A 22,768-nucleotide genomic window follows, 5' to 3' on the forward strand; every position below is an offset into this window, starting at 1 on the left:
ACACTCATCGGGCTGTTTGCTCAAGAAGTATGGACTTGCCCCTAAAAAACTGTTACCATCGTAAATGAGGCAGCGAATGCAAGTTGCTTCAAAAAAATTGAAAGTGATTCGATATCAGGTCTTAAAGTGAACTTATCCGAAAATTTTGTGTGGGAGGTACCGGATGGAGTGGACAAATATAGTCCATATTTGAACCTGATCTATATCTGGTAGATATATTAGGATGTGTAAAGTATAGACCAATTCGGCCACTCCCTTCAAGAGTTACCGTACGAACAATTTTTCCGAACATTTTTGAACTTTTGTGGGGAAGGTACCTGAAGGAGTGGACCGATATGACTTATCTTCAAACTTAAACTATGCTTGGACAAAATATTACTAAGGCCATATTTTGGACCGAATCGGCAGATCCGTTCGAGAGTTATCTTGCGCTCCAACCACCGCACACGGTGTCATAGGGTTTTTTTTTGCAACTTTCATGCTATTTTCTCAGGAAGTATGGACTTGCCCCTGATGAAACTTGTACCGTCGTATGAAGGGCAGTGAATACAAGTTGCTAAAACAAAAATCAAAGCGATTCGAGAGATGGCCCTAAACTGAACTTTTCCGAAATTATGTGTGGGAGGTACCCGAAGGAGTAGACCTATTGAGACCATATTGGAACCTCATATTACTCTGGTTGAAAGTTTACGCTATACAAAGTATGGACCAAATCGGTCACTCCCTTCAAGAGTTATCGTGCGCACAAACTTTCCGAACATTTTCGAACTTTTGTGGGGGAGGTATCGGAAGGAGTCGACCGATGTAACTCATCTTCGAACTTAAACTAAGTTTGGGCAAAATATTACGAAAGCCAAAATTTGAACCGAATCGGTTCATCCGTTCAAGAGTTATCGTGCGCTCCAGCCAGCAGGACAGACAGACAGACGGACGGACATGGCTAGATCGACTCCAAATTGTCTGAAACACATTTCGTCCAAACATACTTGGGGTCTAAAACCATTATTTCGATGAGGCACATTTTCATCGTATCAAAGTGTATATACCCTCCTTAGCCTAAAGGCTGAGGGTATAACAAACAAGTTTACGTGAGCTTTCCGCAATCAATGTTACGCTAAGCAAGAACTCAAATTTATTTCTTTTGTATTTTTGTATCCTGGCTGATTTGGTCAAGTGATTCAGAATTCGATTTTCCAAAAACCCATTTCGTTCGATTTGGTTCAAATTTTGCACATCGTAATGCTTTGTCCAAATTCGGATCAACTTCAAGTTCCTTCGGTTGCCTCCCCCACAAAATATACAAATTTTTTCTCTAAAGTGGAGCGCGCCATTACTCTCGATGGGAGCAACAGATTTGGTCCAAACATTGCACATCAGGTTCGAATATGGTCTATATCGGTCGCTTTCCCAGTTACCTACTAGACAAAATTTCAAAAATTTTCGCAAGAATACAATTTCAGAACATGCCTCGGATCGTTTAAAAATGTTGTGCTACAGCAACATTTAAAGACGACGTTACAATTCTTTCGAGTGTAAGTCCCAGCTCAAAAAACTCTGCCGGTACCAAATAGAATAACTGATAACTAAACACGGTGCGCCTTGCCATCTTTAAAGAAAGGTGCTTATACAGGGGAAGTTTTTGCGGATTCTGAAACAACAATGTTCATAGACGAGAAAAACAAAACAAAAAATCGCCTTGGGGATTTTGAAATAAATCGCGGTCAAAGTTCACACTTTTACGGTTTTTAGGGTTTCACGATTTAGCTTGGAAACGGCAAGTCCTATCGAAATGAGACAAAAGAAAATGTTGACCTTTACGATATTTTCGGAGGTTTTACCATTTTGAGATATAGAAATTCAAATTGGGACAATGCGCTGACTGTATCGCCTGGGAAGTTTTTGGGGATTCTGAAACAGCAATGTTTATAGATGAGGAAAATCTGAAAACAAGAAAAAATCGCCGGAGATATTTTTAAAAAATCTCCGAAGGGTTTTTCAAAGAAATCGAGGTCAAAGTTCACACTTTTAGAGTTTTTTTAGATTTTCACGATTTTTTTTTGGAAACGGCAAGTCCTATCGAAATGGGACTAAAGAAATAATTGCTACAACATTTCCTTCAGTCACATTTCGATAGAACTTGCGGTTTCCAAGCAAAATCATGGAAATCTAAAAAACCTAAAAATGTGAATTTTGACCGCGATTTATTTAAAAAGCGCTCCGGCGATTTTTTTGATTTTTCTCATCTATGAACATTGTAGTTTCAGAATCCGCAAACCGCCCCGTGAGTGGACTTCTATGATCATCATGAGCTTTATCATTACGTCCTAGGAAATAACCTGGCTGACTGCTCCACATTTTGCACCGTGAAACCACCAGGATTAGAGGAGACTGAACTGGTTCGCTTGATATATCCACCGTCTCACCTGTTCTAACGAATGAGCTGACCCGGCAAACCTGTCGTTTTCCTTGGAACGGACCATCTACCTTCTCTTCATCAAATGTGCAGAGCGGACTGCTAATCAGGAATATGATAGATATTACCACTGCTGCAGCCGCTGCCCATATTCCTGTTGGTCGAATACCTGAAATAAGACTTAATTTACCAGAAGAGGTGACCTGATTGTGATTGAGTGTGATTAGCTTCGGTTACCAGAGAGGAATTTGCGAAAACTTATCACTGGTCGAATGCTTCAAATAGGACCTAATTTCTCATTAGAGCCTTCGCCGTACGAACCCTGGCGACCCCAGTTAATAGAATAGCCGTTGAGGACGAAATATAAAAATGACTACAGCATGTGAAGTGGGTTATCGAATCCTGGGAAAATTATGATCGGACATGTGTTATGTGTCATACGAAGAGGTGAATGAGGTATTTCCGATATCCGATAATTAATTGAGTGCCACTATAGCAACTCGGCGAAGAAAATTGTTTTGCCGAGAAACTACCACAGTTTCGGAAGCAGCATAGTACCACAACAGCACTGCACGCAATTTCGACACAGTTTATGAGAGTTCTCAACCAGAACAGATGAGATAATTGACACAATCCATATAAAAAAAAAACAAAGTTCTTTAACATCAGTCTCATCTGCGCTCAAGCCCCACCGAAGGGAAAAGTGAATGAGACCAAGGATATATTCTATGATCACAAAGAGAGAGAGAGAGAGAGAGAGAGAGAGAGAGAGACCTGGCCATGACATTAAAATCGTTCCAGGAGACATTAATGTTGACATTTGGAGGGATAATATCTTGGGTGCCACCGTGGTGCAATGGTATGCACACCCGCCTTGCACGCTAAAGGTCATAGGTTCGATTCCCATGTCAGGCAACATCAAATTTTCAACGGTGGCAAAATACCACTCAGAGTGGTGTCTTGGGACACGGCAATAAACAGTAGGTCCCATATCATTGAGCTAATATGAATCGGGGTGCACTCATTGATATAAGAGAAGTCTCCCTTGTACCATCTGGCATGTTTGTGGAACAATTATAATATCGTTGGTCCCGTTGGGATAATATATTTTACAGCGGAAAACATGGTACTGAGCAGGTTCCAACAACTCGGCATATACAAGACAACGAAAATGTCCCCAGATAAAAAAGAAACCAAGTCGATCCTGTTGTGATAGCCGGAAGGCACACTTTCGGTGTGTTAGTTGTATGATCGAATTGAGTATCGAACATTGATTCGCGCCATTTTCTTGTAGCGGCTTAACGGTACACACTTAACTTACAGGGCAACCCTAAACATCGGGAGAGAAGAGAAAAGAAGAAGAGCATTTTCGGTATTATCGAATACCGGCTACAAAACCAAAATCCTTTTGCCAAAAATTATTTATGGAGGAGGGTTTCAGAATTTTGTGGCCTTTTTTTAGGATTTTGGCCTTAGGACTAGGATTAGTGCTCAAAATTGTTGCGAAGGAGGTACCTGAATACCGTATAACTTAGAGCTTTTGGATCACTGTGTCAGGAAGCATGGACTTGAACACGAAAAACATAATATCGCTGTAAATAGGGCCTAAACGAGTAGCATCGGTATATCACTTAAAGAAAAATGTTGAACTTTTATGGGGGAGGTACGCTAAGGAGGAGACCTATATGGGCAATTTTAAAATTTGGACAAAATATTAGGAGATCCAAAGTTTGGACCAAACCACTTTAGTGAATTTTTTAATTTTTTTTGTTTGGGGGGGGGGGGGGGTGGGTTACCCGGACTAAGTTTGGACAAAATAATACCAATGCCAAATTTTGAACCAAATCAGTTGATCAGTTCGAGAGTAATAGTGCACTCCAGCCACTACACATGGTGCCAAAACATTTTTTCTGCAACTTTCGTTCTACTTTCTCAGGAAGTATGAACTTGTACCGTCGTAATGGGGACAGCGAATGCAAGTTGTTACAACAAAAATCAAAGCGAACTTAAATCAAAGTAAACAAAAATCATCTTCGAACTTTAACTAAGTTTGCACAAAATATTACGAAGGCCAAACTTTGGACAAAAACGGTTCATCTGTTCGAGAGTCTCCAGCCAGACGGACGAACATTGATAAATCGACTCCAAATTTTCTGAAACAGATTTCGTGCAAACATACTTGGGGTCTAAAACCATTATTTCGATGAGGAACATTTTGCTCGTATGAAAGTGTATATACCCTCAATATTTTTTAATATTTTAGCTAAATTTATAGACCAAATTTGCTGAATTGACTTAATTTTTGTATTAAGGGTTCCCAGTGGACACAAACAATTTTATGATAAAAATGATGATCATAGGTCCACGTTTTGATATAGCCTCCTTTGAAAGGTACCTCCCGATTTTCGGTATTTTGAAGGTTGTAGTCACATTATCCAACCGAAGTAGCTGATAGTTGGTATTTAGTCTTTGCAAGGGCTGCGAAATATTCCTACAGAGAATGGTGGCCATCGATTTAGGGGCGGATATCTGCATATTCCTCGCGTGGAAAAAGGTGGTAAGATCGGTTAAATAGGAGTTCAGTCTCTCACACATGTCATCAAGGTAGGTACCTGACGCCAGGATCGTACAATCATCCGCATACGTTACGATCTCAATGCCGTCTGGAGGGGGCGGAATACTGGAAAGGTAGAGGTTAAACAGTTACGGAGATATCACCCCTCCTTGGGGAACTCCGTGCTTCACTCTACGGGGCTTGGATTTCTTGTTCCTGAATTTCACATACAACTGGCGACCGCACATATAGTTCATTATCCAAAGTTTCAGACTTGGCCAGAGGGTTGTCTGCTCGATGTCCTCGAATAGCGTGGAGTGCTTTTGATAAGTCAAGCGCCACCATCACTGTTCTATCACACGGACGCTCCTGGTTGAGTCCTCGACAAATATGTGTGGAGATGGCGTGCAGCGCTGTTGTCGTGCTGTGCTGCTTACGGAATCCATGTTGATGATCGGCAACTTGACAGCTATTTCTAATTCTGGGGAGGACTAAGGCCTCAAGGGTCTTCGCTGCAGGTGACAAAAGCGTAATCGGCCTGTACGATTCACCTTTGCTAGCATCCTTGCCCATTTTCCAGACTTCGACAATTAGGGTGGCTAGTGACAGGTAGAAAACTTTAGTGAGATACTCCACTCCCGGCTCATCCAGCTGTTTCAAGATTACCATGGAAACTCCGTCAGGGCCCAACGCTTTGGATGATTTAGCGTTTTTTGATGGCATTCGCAACATCATCCATTGTAAACTGTGATGGTTCATCCTCGGCAGGAAGAAATCTAATGCCACGTAACACTCTTCTCTTCGCCCTGTCACTCTCGGGGTGCTCGACAAACTGTCGATTGAAGTAACTTGCACACCTCTTCGGGTCAGTCAACGTAACGTGACTGAGGTCCTGTCATCCCTCCTTCCGGGGTTCGAGATTGACTTTACCGTTGCCCACAATTTACTTATACCGGCTCCAATGTTGCAACTCTTCAGATGATTTAACCACTTGTTCCGCTTATGCTCGCCGACCAGTCTGTTAACTTCCAGTGTCAGCTCCCTGACTCTGGGGTCGTCAGGGTTGGTTCGACGAAGCTCATCACGCTCATTTGCTAATCCCGTCGCCTCTGCTGGGAAATTTGGTCTTACTTCGAGTATTCGACCAGCAGGTATATGGCGAGCGGCTGCAGCATTGATGATGTCTGAACGTCCTTTCCGCTACCCGAACATCAGAAGGATTGGACAATTCTCTGAAGCGGTGATTGGTGAACTCTCTGAAACTCCAATCAGCTTTCAGAGGTGATAAAATCGGGTGGTCTGCTGATGGAGACAATTCTGGGGAGATGGTCTGATCCAAGGGAAATACCGTGTTGCCAGGTAACGTCATTTGTCAGACGAACTGTGATGGTTATGTCTGGCGAACAGTGACACGCTCCTCTAATTCTGGTCGTCCTCATTGACGGAGCAAATCGTAGAGCCAATCCCACGGCAGCGGGTTCTCTGTACCGGATTGACCCGGGACCATACAACATCAGCGTTCCGGCCAACGGCTGCCACATGTACATGTGTTTGTATTTGTTTCGTTTTTCTGTGCTGGGAGCAGCATACCCCGGAATGTCTGCTCCGGATTCTTTTGGTCCGTGCCGGGACGGAGGAAAACCCAGGACCAATATATTTGTGCTCGGTTTGTCACATCCGCCAACAATTGTCGGATTTGAACCCTCATGTAGACAAAACTACTTGAAGTAACAAAAATTCAAAAAACGGTTAAAATGGAATGTTTTCTATCTACTCTCGTCAATAAATTTGTACTCCGAGGTACTTGGTTTCGACCATTTTTGGCCACTGTCGTGACACTGTGCGTCGTATGAGCCACTAGTTGTACCAGCCGGCCGAGACCTCGATATTGTAAAACGTACGATTGTCAATAGAATGCCTTCACCAGAAAGGTATATATATAGGAGTCATTTGACGGCATACGTTCCAAAGGAAAAGCCAAAACTCCCATGGAAAGATGTAATTAAAAATGATATCACAATACAGTTCATCCAAAACTGGAGAAGTAAAGTAGAAGATCGGTGGCTTTGGAAATATATTCTAAATCAATTCTACTCGGGTTATGAAACAAAACGTTCTGTTTAGAACAAAAAACCATCGAAGTAATTAAAAACTATTCTGAATCACTGTGCTATGATACGATACCCCCAACCAATCAGATGGTAAGTCCCGACAATATAGCATTTGCTCGCTTGTTTCTGTTTTATATTTCATGTTCTTAGCCACTATAAATTAATCAACAATTTACATTTTGCGATATTTTTAGCGCTTTTTTGTTTTCATTCACATATTCGTAATAAAAAAAAACATTTGAGGAAAGAGAATAAAAAAGCTTTGAGTATTGTTATCAGCGTATCTGCAAGCAAAGCAAGTTCATTACCATTAGAACGATTAAGTGGGATTATAAAATTGTATGTTAACAGCGTAGTACTGCTTTCTATCTATGAGATATAATGACAATGTTTGCCTATTTATACCCTACACCACTATGTGGTAAGGGGTATTATGTGTTAGTGCATTTGTATGTAACATACAAAAGGAAGCGAGATAGACCCATAGTTCCTTCTAGGGATATACATAGAATCACTTTCTGAGTCGATTTATGCATGTCCGTCCGTCCGTCCGTCCGTTCGCAACATACAGGTCGCATTTGTTGACCGATTTCGCTGAAAATTGGGGAATACCATTTTTTTAGCCGTCGGAAGATCAAGTTCGAAGATGGGATATATCGGTCCACGTTTTGGTATAGCCCCCATATAATGGTACCCCCGATTTACGGTATTTTGACGTTTTCAGCTACATTTTCAGACCGATTTGGCTATAATTTGACATTTAGGGTTCTTAAGTATCAATAAACTTATATAACAAAAGTTGTGGACATAGGTCCACGTTTTGGTATAGCCCCCATATAACGGTACCCCCCAATTTACGGTATTTTGACGTTTTTAGCTACATTTTCAGACCGATGTAGCTATAATTTAACATTTAGGGTTCTTAAGTTTCAATAAACTTATATAACAAAAGTTGTGGACATAGGTCCCCGTTTTGGTATAGCCCCCATATAACGGTTCCCCCCGATTTACGGTGTTTTGATGTTTTTAGCTACATTTTCAGACCGATTTAGCTATATTTTGACACTTAGGGTTCTTAAGTGTCAATAAACTTATATAACAAAAGTTGTGGACATAGGTCCACGTTTTGGTATAGCCCCCATATAACGGTACCCTCCGATTTGCGGTATTTTGACGTTTTTAGCTACATTTTCAGACCGATGTAGCTATAATTTGACATTTAGGGTTCTTATATAACAAAAGTTGTGGACATAGGTCCACGTTTCGGTATAGCCCCCATATAACGGTACCCCCCGATTTACGGTATTTTGACAGTTTTATCTACATTTTCAGACCGATTTAGCTATATTTTGACACTTAGGGTTCTTAAGTGTCAATAAACTTATATAACCAAACTTGTGGACATAGGTCCACGTTTTGGTATAGCCCCCATATAACGGTACCCCCGATTTGCGGTGTTTTGACGTTTGTAGCTACATTTTCAGACCGATGTAGCTATAATTTGACATTTAAATTTATTAGGTCTATAAATAAATGTACCAAATTATATCGAAATCGGTTCAGATTTGGATATAGCTCCCATATATTTTTCCGCCGATTTGGCGTATTTGCTGCACCAAACACGCTATATACGTCCGATTTTGATGAAATTTTGAATGTGTAACTGAATTCTGTCTCAAAATAAATGTCCCAAACTACATCGAAATCGGTTCATATTTCGATATAGCTCTCAAATATATTTTCGGCCGATTTGACGTATTTGCTGAAAACACGCTATTTACGTGCAATTTTGATGAAATTTGGAATGTGTGACTGAATTTAGTCTAGAAATAAGTGTAACAACTTATATCGAAATCGGTTCAGATTTGGATATAGCTCCTATGTATATTTTCGCCCGCTCTGTCTAATTTTGATGAAATGTGGGATGTGTATATATATGTATATAAATCAGTTCAAATTGATACATATCTCCTATATTTTACATATTCACAGTGGTGTAGGGTATCCTTACTGGTTTTTTTTAGATATATGCGAGGGTGGTGTATAAATTATGTGAAAGAGAAACAGAACAGATAATTATGTTAAATATGAAAGAATTATTCCGTTAACGGATGTTCACTAGGGTTATGACTTTTTATGAGTTTCTATATAAGATTACATAAAATCTTAATTATAAGGTGATTCGGTTAAAAACTCTCAGGCACAAAATGATTTTAAAATTTGTATTTCTCTGAATTATGGGTGATTTTTTGTAGTCACTGTAAGGATATATACATATAATTGAAAATAAACTTAAGAGCCACACGCGATAAATAAACTGTCAACATGTGTTTCTCACTAATTTTGTTTAATTCTGAGAATTATAAAAAAATAAAAATAAAATTTTTTATAAAGTGGTTTGTGCGTGACCTTTTTATATACTTTCATGTGTGCAACAGGAAATAATGTTAGAATTTTCTTATTTGCATTTCAAACATTTTTCAAAGAAAAAAAAGAAGATTTTTCAAAATAGTCTGTCTTAATCCCCTTGTTGTTGTTTTAATATTTAAAACAACTAATTTATTAGGTTTGGCATTGTTCGCCAAGGGGTAAGGCAGGGAAGACTAGTTTTGATCCTCGCCAGTTTAACTTCTAAAATGGCTGATATCGATCTTCTCTTTATTTTACCTCCCCCACAAAAGTTCAACAATTGTGTCGATCCGCCCGTAGATGAAAGTTTTAATTCCCATAGGCTGAGGGTATATCTCTGTCGGCAAAACCGACTGATACTTTTTTACTTGTTTAATACTTAAATAGTATAAACGTTATTTTAGTATTATGAGTTCATTCACTCCCGCTACGGGAAATCATTTTTGAGAAAAATGTTCAAAAAGGCATAACCCTAATGTACATAGGTTTCTTAACTACTTCATACCTACATTTATTTCATGGAAGACAAACAACCCCCACATTTGTTTATGGCTATTTTACACCATATGTTTTTCAGCTAGTCTGTATATTAGTATACCCAAAGTGACAAGGGCGTAGCCAGGATCAAATCTAGGCGGGGAGGCAACTTCATTTTTTTTGGAGGTTTAAAACCTTTATTTAGGTACTTACCTAATGAAAAACAAGTGAGAAAAGGCTATAGTCGGTACGGGGCCGACTATGTGATACCCTACACCACTACCTTTGTGCATTATCTTTTCACTCGAAAACATTTCTTTTAGGGAGATACGAAAGTTTTCACCTATCTGGCTTTTATACCAAATGACTTAAGGCGAACTGAACCAAAATAATTAATATTTAATTTTATATTTGACTACTATCGACATCACCAACATCAATATGCTTCTATCTCTGTGAGAAAGTTTCGTGATGATCCAATCAAAATTCCGACCTGTAGTGTGATTGCACAAAAAGTGGAAAAAAGGGATGTATTACCGACTATTGCGATATCTCTATTATTTTACCACATACACCAACCTACTTTGCATAATTTTAAAGATGGGATTTTCTACTTTATCAGCTAAGCTTTGCTTTTAGATGGTCCCCAACCAAAGGTGTGATATCCGTCATTATTATTAAAATCGCAAAAATTAAAAGTTGGGTTTTATTTGCGACTATTGTGATATCTTCGTTGTGTGATCAGTTAAGAGAATCTGTTTAACATCATTAGAAAGGTGATATTTTCTACTTTCATTGTCAGGTTCTGTTTTTGGTATACCCCTTATAGAAGCTGAGATATTCGCTTTGGTAAAAAACGTTGTCTTTTTATCCAAATAAGTTTTTTGCCCATTCCTGCCCTAAATGTTGTCCGACCATCACCAAAATCAATAGGCTTCTTCCCCTCCGGGACCCCCATCAACATCCAAAATTTCGTGACGATCCGATCAAAATTGCGACCTGTAGCGTGATTACAAGGTTTAGATGGACAGACGGACAAACGGACAGACGGACGGACACACATAGCCAGATCGACTCAGCTCGTCGAGACATTCATTTTGGTATATATAAGTATGGGTCTACGACCATTATTTCGATGCGTTACAAACTTTTTGGCCAAAACCAACTTATAATACCCTCCCCACATAGTGGTGTAGGGTATAACAAGTAAAAACGTACACCATGAAATATTCTGAACTTGTATGGAATAATTAGTTTTCTTTCTGTTACGGAAGTAACATTGCCCACAATTTTAGGTGAATTTTCTTGACCATTGCGTAAACCAATTACCAATCACCTAACCAAATACGGTCAGCTAAAATTTTGAACAATACTTGAAATTGGGCGGTATCGTTGTTTAAGGACTATACCAAAACGTGGACCTATGTCCACAACTATTGTCGGAGAAGTCTTTTCGTAACTACGAACCCTTAATGCTAAATTTCACCCAATTTAAACTGAAAATTTAAATAAAAATAGGAAAGTCAGTCAGCTGTGCTGACGGAGGGTATATCTCCTCAATACCATATAGCCTCTGAAAAAGAAGCAAAATCAATAATTATGCCATATACAAAATATTTTGATCACGAGCTTGTTTCAATATATGTGGAATCGGTACTGTTGAGGTATACTAAATCATTGACATATAGTCTAAAAATGTTTAATAAGCAATGTCCTGATTCACAGAGAACTTGAAATATTAAATTAAGTTGAACTAAGTATATTGAGAGTTATCTTGTATTCTAGCTAATTTAGAATGTTTCTGCAGGGTTTTTTTGGTGCTTTTGGGTCATTATCTCAAGAAGTATGGGCGTAATCCGGAAAAAAATTTACCATTGTAAAAGGGACCCTGAAAACAACCTTCTGGAAAAATCAAATATATCCCTGACGAATCCTCAAACTTCCCTTTTTCCACAATTTTAAATGGGAGGTACCCGAAGGACGGGATTGATATTGTCCATTTTCCAACTTGATACATGACTGGATGAAATAATACGGCAAAATTTGGACCAAATCGATTGCTTCTTTCGAGAGTTATCGTTCACACCATTTTAGAGAATACATATATTCCGAAAAAGCGAACTAAACAGCTAATCACATTGGAAGCACATCCTCTTGTTGTTCGAGCATAGTAATTTCTTAACAGATCACGGTGCACCTTAACTAATTTTAAATGAAAGGTACATACACCTGGAAAGTTTTTGCGGATTTTGCAACTACAATGTTCATAGATGAGAAAAATTAAGAACAAAAAAATTGCCAGGGGTTCAAAGTTCACAATTTTAGGTTTATCTTAGGTTTTCAGGATTTTGTACGGAAGTGGCAAATTCTATCGAAATAGGACTAAAGAAAATTTTATAGAGGACTTTTACTGCTACAACATTTTCTTTAGTGCCATTTCGATAGGACTTTAAGCGTCCAAACAAAATCCTGAAAACCTAGGATAAACCTAAAACTGTGAACTTTGACCGCGATTTTTTTCTTGTTATAGGATTTTTCTCATCTATGAACATTGCTGTTTTAGAATCCGCAAAAACTTCCTAGGTGTAAGCGGTTTTCATTCAAAGTTAGTTAAGGGGCACCGTACTTGACATTGTTTCATATGGAGGCGATACAATCAGTGCATTTCCCAAATTTGCATTTCTATATATCAAAATTTTCACTGCTACATCATTTTCTTTAGTCCGTTTACGATAATCGTGAAAACCTAAAAAATCCTAAAAATGTGAACTTTGACCTCGATTTATTTGAAAATCCCTATGGCGAATTTTTTTGTTTTTTTTTTTTATTTTTCTCGTCATGAACATTGTAGTTTCAAAATCCGCAAAAACTTCCCAGGTGTACGTACCTTTCATTTAAAATTAGTTAAAGCGCACCGTGAGATGATTTTAGTTATTTTCAAGATATTTTATACATCTATATTTGCTTTAATTTTGAATTTAGGGTTAAGGTATTTGGAAGTTATTACATACACTTACACAAATTTGCTGAAATTTGGCATTCTAAGTTCAAGGTGGTCAAAAAATTTATCCACCGAATTTTAGACAATAGCCCCCTCAAAATTGCGAACATAGGTCCACGTTTTGGTATGGCATTTTTATACCCTCAGCTTTTAGGCTAACGAGGTTATATACACTTTCATACGATCAAAATGTCTTTATCGACATAATTATTTTATACCCCAATTAAGTTTGGACGAAATCTGTTTCAGACAATTTGGAGTCGTTTTAGCCATATACTTCCGTCTGGCTGGCTGGACGCACAAGAACTCTCGAACGGATCAGCCGATTCAGTCAAAAATTTTGCTTTCGTAATATTTTGTCTAAACTTAGTTTAAGTTCGCAGATAAACCATATCGCTTAGAAGACTCGCACCTCAACTCTGGTCCATGTGGTACAACACATGTTGACATCACAAATAATTAAGCGGTGGACCGACATGGTCCTCTTCGAACATAAACTAAGTTTGGACCGATATAATAAAACTTCTATATCAAATTATAAAGCTCTATCTTAAAAATTTAAAGCTGTATCTTGGTTTCGACAGACTGACTGACATGACTATATGTATACTATGTATACTTTATAGGGTTGCAAATAAGGATTTCAAGGCGTTACAAACGGAAAACCAAACTCAATATACCCTCCATACTATGGTGGCGGGTATAAAACTTGGATATCTCACCTATTTTTCAACCGAATTCATTGGTTTTTCTAATTTTTGACAGCTTACTTACAAATAATAAATCAAATATTTTAAAAGAAGAAATAAATTTTACTGTTTGGTATCTTCTAAGCAGCCTTGTCCTGTTTTTAATGCTCTTTTACACTTCAACCACTATAACCTATCCATTTGTTAACCGTTTTTGAAAAAAACTATAGCTTTTTCGAAAGATATTAGTCGCCCATTTGCCGTTATAAAATAAAAAATAGTACATCAGAACGCCTGCAACATTTTTCAAATTTTGTATCACATTATTATTTTCCAAAACTTTTTTGAAGGCTCTAGGGGGGGGGGGGGGGGGCAGCTGCCCCTCCCTGCCCATAGCTGGCTACGCCCATGCAAAGTGACTCCTTACATGTGAAAAAGCATATGGTGTAATATAGCCATTAGTTGTTTTTTAGGGCTTAAAATCGTCTACTTTATTTTATTTAAAAACTAACTTGAAACCCCAATATTTCTTTGCGTTGGACATGAGATCCAGCAGGTAGAAGCCAATATTAAAAGATGCATTAAAAATCTTAATTAATTTTAACTTGTCGAGTGTACCTCGTAAATGTAAACAAAACATTAAAAGCTCTTGTCGACTATCAAGCATGACACCCTTGAAAATAGTTTTCTGACAATCAGTCGCAAAATTGTCGCGATAGAAGTGAAGTGATATTGATAAATATACGAATCATTAAAATAAATAAAAACATAATGTTGAAAACAAAAATTTGTCAACTTATCACAAACAATTTAAATATTCGAAATTGTGTTCTTTTAAATTCATCTCCAATTCTGCACCAACGACAACAAGTGAGATAGATATTTATAAAAAAATACATAAATTATTTTTAATTAAATTAATAAAAACTAATAATTTTAGTGGCGTTGTCGCTCAACACCAGCAGCAGTAAGAAGTAACAATGACAACAATGTAAACGATGCTGTAGCTAACAACAACCAAACCGAATGGGACCAAGCTAAACCATTTGAAGAAATGCCCACAATGAGCACTTTCCAATTTCTAATGAATTTTCTTCCCGGTGGAAAATATGCTAAATTGGATTCGGCACAATTGATGTTGGCCTTTAAAGAAGATATGGGACCAATTAGCCGCATCAAGGTATTTCCCGGTAAACCCTATACGGTATTTACCCACAATCCTCAAGATTTTGAAATGACTTTACGCAATGAAGGCATTTGGCCTGTACGCCCTGGTTCGGAAGCATTATTCTATCATCGTAGTGTACATCGTGCGGATGTCTTTCAGGGTGTAGAGGGCCTACTTGGAACGTAAGTGTTTATCAGTGTATTGGGCTGTTCCAAAACCAGCAAGAATCTACAAATTTTTACTACGATTATAGTTTTTTTCTTTTATGATATCAAAAAAAAAAAAACTGGTATAAATTAGTAGTTTCTTGCAGTTCTGGAACAGCCCATATGTGTTTGTATAAATAACACGATGCGCATGAACTAACATTAAATAGAAGGTGCTTACACCCGGGAAATTTTTGCGGATTCAGAATCTACAATGTTCATAGATGAGCAAAAAAACAAACAAGTAAGAATGGCATTAAGTTCGGCCGCGCCGAACTTGTTATACCCTCCTCCACTAGGTGTATTGAAGTAAAATGGATCGATTAATTTCCATCGTGTATGAAGAATTTAAATAACCTTTCAAATACCGTTCTATGGGAGCTATATCAAAACGTCGATCTATACCGACAAATTCCTGGCGGAAATTTTTAGGCTCAAAGAAGGCTAAATACCTATTTTCCGATATTTCGGTTGTTGTTGTTGTAACAGTGTTTGTTATTATGTTTGTATGTTCGTTCTTCAGTTCAATCTGGCTCTGGGTCTATCTCCAGTTCCAGGAAAGTGGTTGCTTCAATGGGATGTAACCACAGATCCACTGGAGTTAGATGAGTAGGTTTGGCTGGGCAGTTGAAAAGGTGTTTTGTGTAGTGCGGGCCCATGCCACATACTGGGCACATGTCTTGTACGGCGCGGTCGATTTCCACCCAATAAGAATTTAGGCGACTGCAATATTCCGAGCGTAGTTGAGCCAAAACTACTCTAGTTTGTCGTGGCAGCTGACGCTCCTCAGCTGCAATAGATGGGGGATGTATTTCGACGACTTTATTCACACTATAATTGCTTAAGGCCTTGGCAACAGAATCCGTGTGAATACTATTTAAACCTGCATGATACGCTTGTTGATCTAGGGGTTCTCTCCTGTATCGTTGGACCTCTCCCTCTAGAGCATGGATACCCTTCCTGATCTGCCTGTATGTGTCGGGCCTATCCACAAGATGGTGATTGGGATGGCTCACACGGTAACATCCAAGCAGGTACTGCAACGAAAGCATCTCATTGTGTTGCTTTACTGGAAGAATCTTTGCCTCCTCATGTAGATGGTCCACTGAAGATTTGAGGAGGCACCCTGTTGCTGTTCTCAGGGTGGCATTCTGGCAAGTTTGAATCTTTTTCCAATTCTTATCACATAATCGCGGGGACCAGACTGGCGCCGCATAGCTTACCACAGACCGACCTATCGCTTTATACGTGGTCAACAAGGTTTCTTTATCTGCACCTCACGAGCTTCCGGCTAGAGACTTGAGGACCTTGTTCCTACTTTTCAGTTTGTCGCAGATAGCTGTGGCGTGCGCGCAATACGTGAAAATAGTGTCGAATGTGACCCCTACAATTTTTGGGGCAGTTTGTGGTCGGAATTGTGTTACCTTCGACCAAGACATTCAATTCTCTTCCAAACTGCGCTGTCCATGTGGTGAACAGAGTGGCTGTTGATTTTGTGGCGGAAATCTGCATATTCCTCGAATGGAAAAAGTTGGTATGATCGGTTAAATAGTTGTCCAGTCTCTCACAGATGTCATCACTATAGGTACCCGACGCCAGGATCGTGCAATCATCCGCATACGTTACGATCTCGATGCCGTCTGGAGGGGGCGGAATACAGGAGAGGTAGAGGTTATACAGTTCCGGAGATATCACCCCACCTTGGGGAACTCCCTGTTTCACTCTACGGGGTTTGGACTTCTTGTTCCTGAATTCCACGTACGACTGGCGTCCACACATATTATTGACTATCCAACGTTTCAAGCGTGGTCGGAGGGTTGTCTGCTCAATGTCCTCAAACAGCGTGGAGTGCATGACTGTATTAAAGGCTTTTGATAAGTCAAGCGCCACCATCACTGTTCTATCGCACGACCGTCTCTGGTTGAGTCCTTGACAAATATGTGTGGTAATGGCGTGCAGCGCAGTTATCGTGCTGTGCTGTTATCGGCATGCTGATGATCGGCAACTTGATAGCTGTTTCTGATACTGGGGAAGACTAAGGCCTCAAGGGTCTTTGCTACGGGTGACAAAATCGAAATCGGCCTGTACGATTTACTTTTGCTGGCATCCTTGCCGGGCTTCCGTAGTGGGACCACCCTGTCCATTTTCCAGACTTCGGGAACAATGATGGTGGATAGCGACAAGTTGAGAACTTTAGTGAGATACTCCACTCCCGGCTCATCCAGCTGCTTCAGCATTACCAGCATTTAGCGTTCCTGATGGCATTGGCAACATCATCCATTGTAAACTGTGGTGGTTCCTCCTCGGCAGGAAGAGATCTGATGCGACGTAATACTCATCTCTCCCACCTGTCACTCTCGGGGTGCTCGACAAACTGTCGATTAAAATAACTTGCGCACCTCTTCGGGTCAGTCAACGTGACGTCGCCAAACGTGACCGAGGTCCTATCTTCCATTCTTCCAGGGTTCGAGAGTGACTTAACCGTTGCCCACAATTCACCTATACCGGCTCCAATGTTGCAACTCTTCAGATGATTTAACTACTTGTTCCGCTTATATTCGCCGACCAGACTGTTAACTTCCAGTGTCAGCTCCCTGACTCTGTGGTCGTCGGGGTTGGTTCGACGAAGCTCATCACGCTCATTTGCTAATCCCGTCGCCTCTACTGGGAAATTTGGTCTTACTTCGGGATTTGACCAGCAGGTATATGGCGAGCGGCTGCAGCATTGATGATGTCTCGGAACGTCCTTTCCGCTACCCGAACATCAGAAGGATTGGGCAATTCTCTGAAGCGGTGATTGGTGAACTCTCTGAAACCCGGCCAATCAGCTTTCCCATGATTGACGAATGTGCGGCGTTCAGAAGTGATGAAATCGGGTGGTCTGCTGATGGAGGCAATTATGGGGACGGGCCAGGTGACGTCATTTGTCAGACCAGGTGACACGATGGCTATGTCTGGCGAACTGTGACACGCTCCTCTAATTCTGGTAGGGGCATCCTCATTGACCGAACAAAACGTAGAGCTATCAATCTTCTCAGCCAGCGCTATACCTCTCTGGTCGTTTCCGAGGGCCGAATGCCACATCTCATGATGCGCATTAAAGTCCTCCAGGACCAGACAATTATGACCTTCCAAAGCGAGATACAGCTATTTCTCGGCGGGATGTATACGTTCAGCAATTCTATCTCGGCAGTTCCACACCTGACTGCTACCCCCATACATTCCATGTACGGGTCATTAGAGGCAGGCTCAAGCGAGATAGGTCTGTATTGAACAGACTAGTGCAAAAGGAAAGCTAATCCCCCACCTCCACATCTGGTGCGATCCTTCCTTATTACGTTGTAACCATCACAACGTACTGAGCTGTGGTCGTTCAACATGGTTTCCTGCACCGCCGCGACCTTAATATTCTTCCGATTCATAAAGTCCACTATTTCATCGATCTTACCTCGGAGCCCATGGCAATTAAATTGCAAAAAGGATGCATTTTCTGTGACTGGAACAACAACGGCTGGTGTTAAATGCTGCGCGTGCGGCTGCTGTTGGGGGACTGGGGGGGGAGTTTCGTAATCCGACGACGAAGGAGTTTCATAATCTGACGACGACTCACTGGGGGCTGTGTTCGCGCAGCATGCAGGGACTATCGTAGTCCCTCGCGTGGGCAAGTCCAGAGCAACCCCTTAAATGCACCCACTCCTGACATCTATTGCATCTCACCGAAGATTGGATATAGGTGAAGATGCGGATTTGACAAACCGAGCCCAAATATATTGGTCCTGGGTTTTCCTCCGTCCCGGCACGGACCAAAAGAATCCGGAGCAGACATTCCGGGATATGCCACTCCCAGCATAGCAAAACGAAACAAATACAAACAAATACACTGAGGTGACAGCCGCTGGCCGGAACGCTGATGTTGTGTGGTCCCGGGTCAATCCGGTACAGAGGACCCGCTGCCGTGGGTACTTTCTTGCAGTTCTGGAACAGTTTTTGTATAAATAACACGATGCGCCTGAACTAACATTAAATGGAAGGTGCTTACATCTGGGAAATCTTTGCGGATTCAGAATCTACAATGTTCATGGATGAGAACAACAAAAAAAAAACAAAATAAAAATCGCCGGAGAGGTTTTTTAAATAAATTGCAATCAAAGTTTACATTTTTAGGGTTTTTTAGGTTCTCACAATTTTGCTTGGAAACCGCAAGTCCTATCGAAATGGAATTAGAAAAAATGTTGTAGCTGTGAATATTCTCTACAAGATTGACCTTTATGATATTTTCGTAGGTTTTACCATTTTTGAGATATTGACTGTATCGCCTCCTTATAAAACTAACTTTAAATGAAATAGGTGTGATGCCTTTCCCAATTCATGGTATTTTGATTACCCACAGTATAATTCAATTGAATCACGGGGTCCTTTTTATTTTTACAGGAATGGCGAAAAGTGGGGGACATTTCGATCAGCTGTCAATCCCGTTTTAATGCAGCCAAAGAATGTGCGTTTGTACTTTCAAAAAATGTCTCAAGTCAATAGGGAATTAATGGATAGGTGAGTCGAATCTGAAATCCGCATATCAAAACATTACAATCAAATCACTTCCTTTAATAGAATTCGTCAAATACGTGATCCCCAAACACTGGAAGTCCCCAACACTTTCGAAGAAGAAATTAATCGTTGGACTTTAGAATCAGTCTCAGTAGTAGCATTGGACAAACAATTGGGTTTGATTAGCACAAATCGTGATAATCCCACTGCGAAACGTATGTTCCAGGCATTAACGGATTTCTTTACCTATTCATTGGAAATTGAATTCAAGCCATCCATATGGAAATATTATAAGACGAAAACATTTGAAAAGTTGATGCAAAGTTTAGATGAGATTACAGACATAACAAAGGGTTATGTTGAAGAGGCCATTACCCGTTTGGAAGAAGAACGACTAAATGGAGTAGCCGAAAAATCGGACAATGAGAAAAGTGTTTTAGAGAAACTCATTAAAATTGATAAGAAAATTGCCATGGTCATGGCCATGGATATGCTAATGGCGGGAGTGGATACGGTAAGTGTGGTAGAGGTTCCACAAAGAAGTATCTAAAATTATAATTTATTTACAGACCTCAACAACATTTACTGGCCTCTTGCTATGTTTGGCCAAAAATCCCGAAAAACAAGAAAAGCTACGCGAAGAAGTAAGGCGCCTGCTACCCCACAAAGATTCTGAGTTCAATGAAGCTGTATTCAAAAATATGCCCTACCTAAAAGCATGCATCAAGGAAGCTCTACGTGTTTATCCTTTGGCAATTGGTAATGCCCGAGAACCTGCTAATGATGTTGTTTTGAGTGGTTATCGTGTACCCAAAGGAACCCAAATCTCAATGATATCCACATCATTATTAAAAGATGATAATCATTATCCCAGAGCTAATGAATATTTACCGGAACGTTGGCTAAGACCCTCCAAGGATACGGAAGGCAACGCTGAATGCCCTCTTGCATTGAAAGCTAGCAGTCCATTTATTTATTTACCATTTGGATTCGGTTCGAGAAGTTGCATTGGTCGCCGTATTGTTGAAATGGAATTGGAATTGGGCATTGCCCGTTTGATACGCAACTTTAAGGTGGAATTTAATTATTCCACCGAAAATGCATTTAAGAGTCTCTTGATTAATATACCAAATATTCCATTGAAATTCAAATTTTCCGATGTTAGTGATTAGAAACGAGTTTTACCAGAGATATGTTTTCGTGCTTCCATGGCATGTTAGAATAAGGTATCTGTTAGTTGTAGTAGTGTATGTGAGATGTGCATAAATATAATGTAAATTGTTGACTTTATTTATTTATGATCATTTTAATAAATTACTGTGTAATAACGTCAATATGAAAATAAAATTACACCTTTGTAATAGAACACGAGCTTCATTCAAATAAATGTCTATCATGGTCGCCATTGAAGGTTAAGTTCTCTCTGCCATTATTTTTTAAGAAATATGAACTAATGATTCTGCCAGCGGACAAATCACACAAAACCGTTGTTTTTTCTGGATGAAGTGACACCTCTTGAAGCTTTTTATATAGCTCTTATCGTAAAAGCGGCTACTTTCCTTGTTTACGTACCCATTAAGACAGTAATGGGTCTCATCGATGAACAAAATTTGGCTCGAAACACATTTCCCAATGAACGTAAATGTTCGTAATAAAGTTGAAGGATTTGTAAACATTGTATAGTAGGCCGGGGCGATTTGTGTGGAAGGAAAAAACCTTAATGGTCCCTTCGCGTTTCTGATTCCTGGGATTGGACTGAGCAAAAAGGTCCACCGGACCATATGTCTACGTCGAAAATCGAGCTTCCCGATTTTGACTTGAAGTTTTTTATTTAGTACAAAGTATTTGTATTGGCATGAATCAACCCACTATAACTTAGCCATTTATTAAGCGATTTGAACAAATAATAGCTTATTCGCTAACTCCTTCTATTTTTGACCACCATTTATATGAACTCGCGACATATTGTGGAGGTTAAAATTTTCAAAATAAGCTTAATATTTTCTTAACTTTTGTGCCGTAGGCCTCAGAAGGAGTGGCTTTAAACGTACATCACAAAGGCATTGGAACGCTTATTCAGGCAGTTTGGGTCTTGTGAAAGTGCAAATGTTGGTAATTTATTAAAATTTTTACAAACAAGTAAAAAAGTATCAGTCGTCTTTCCGACAGAGATATACCCTCAGCCTGTGCAAATTGAAACACTTTTTTCAAAAAAAAAAAAACTTATGTATTTAGGGGGTTTCAAAATTTTGGTCGTATGAACCGACAAAAATGTTGAACAGGATGGAAGTTCAAAAATTTTGCGGAAAAGGTACTTAAAGGAATGGACCGACATAGAGCATGGTGGTGCCATAGGGGGTTTCTACACCCTTCGGGCGGTTTTCTCAAAAAGTATGGACTTGCCCCTGAAACAACTTTTACCATCGAAATTGAGGCAGCGAATGTAAGTTGCTTCAACAAAAATCAAAGTGATTCAATAGCAGGTCTTAAAGTGAACTTATCCAAAATTTTGTGTGGGAGGTACCGGATGGAGTGGACAAATATAGTCCATATTCGAACCTGATCTATATCTGGTAGATATTATGAGAATGTGTAAAGTATGGACCAAATCGGTCACTCCCATCAATATATTTTTGAACTTTTGTGGGTTAGGTACCTGAAGGAGTGGACCGATATGGCTTATCTACGAACTTAAAGTAAGTTTGGAAACAATATTACGAAGGCCAAATTTTGGCCGAAATCGGCATTTCCGTTCGAGAATTATCTTGCACTTCCACCCATAAACATGCTGTCATAAGGCTTGTTTTTCAACTTTCAGGCTATTTTTGCAGGAAGTATGGACTCGCCCTTGAGGAAACTTGTACCTACGTATATGGGACAGTGAATACAAGATGTTAGAACAAAAACCAATGCGATTCGAGAGCAGGTCCTAAACTGAACTTTTCCGAAATTTTGTGTGGGAGGTACTCGAAGGAGTTTACCGATTGAGTCCATATTGGAACCTCATCTAAGTCTGGTAGAAATTCCATAATGTGCAAAGTATGGACCAAATCGGTTACTCCCTTCAAGAGTTATCGTACGCACAAATTTTCTGAACATTTTCGAACTTTTGTGGGGGAGGTACCGGAAGGAGTGGACCGATATAATCCGTCTTGGAACTTGAGCTAAGTTTGAACAAAATATTACGAAAGCCAA

At 39.7% G+C, this 22,768-nt stretch overlaps 1 protein-coding gene across 1 annotated transcript; it reads left to right on the forward strand.

Moving 5' to 3' along the window:
- Positions 1-14,321: 14,321 nt before the first annotated feature.
- LOC141389443 (cytochrome P450 CYP12A2-like) lies at positions 14,322-20,960 on the forward strand. The gene is made up of 5 exons (XM_073960933.1): positions 14,322-14,524; positions 14,595-15,004; positions 19,460-19,576; positions 19,637-20,087; positions 20,143-20,960. Exons 1-5 carry the CDS (start codon positions 14,426-14,428, stop codon positions 20,743-20,745), a joined length of 1,680 nt encoding a protein of 559 aa, XP_073817034.1. The 5' UTR covers positions 14,322-14,425; the 3' UTR covers positions 20,746-20,960.
- The last annotated feature ends 1,808 nt before the right edge of the window (positions 20,961-22,768 follow it).

Source organism: Musca autumnalis, unplaced genomic scaffold, assembly GCF_047663935.1.
Source record: "Musca autumnalis isolate F117 unplaced genomic scaffold, ASM4766393v1 scaffold_1, whole genome shotgun sequence".
NCBI classification, from domain to species: domain Eukaryota; kingdom Metazoa; phylum Arthropoda; class Insecta; order Diptera; family Muscidae; genus Musca; species Musca autumnalis.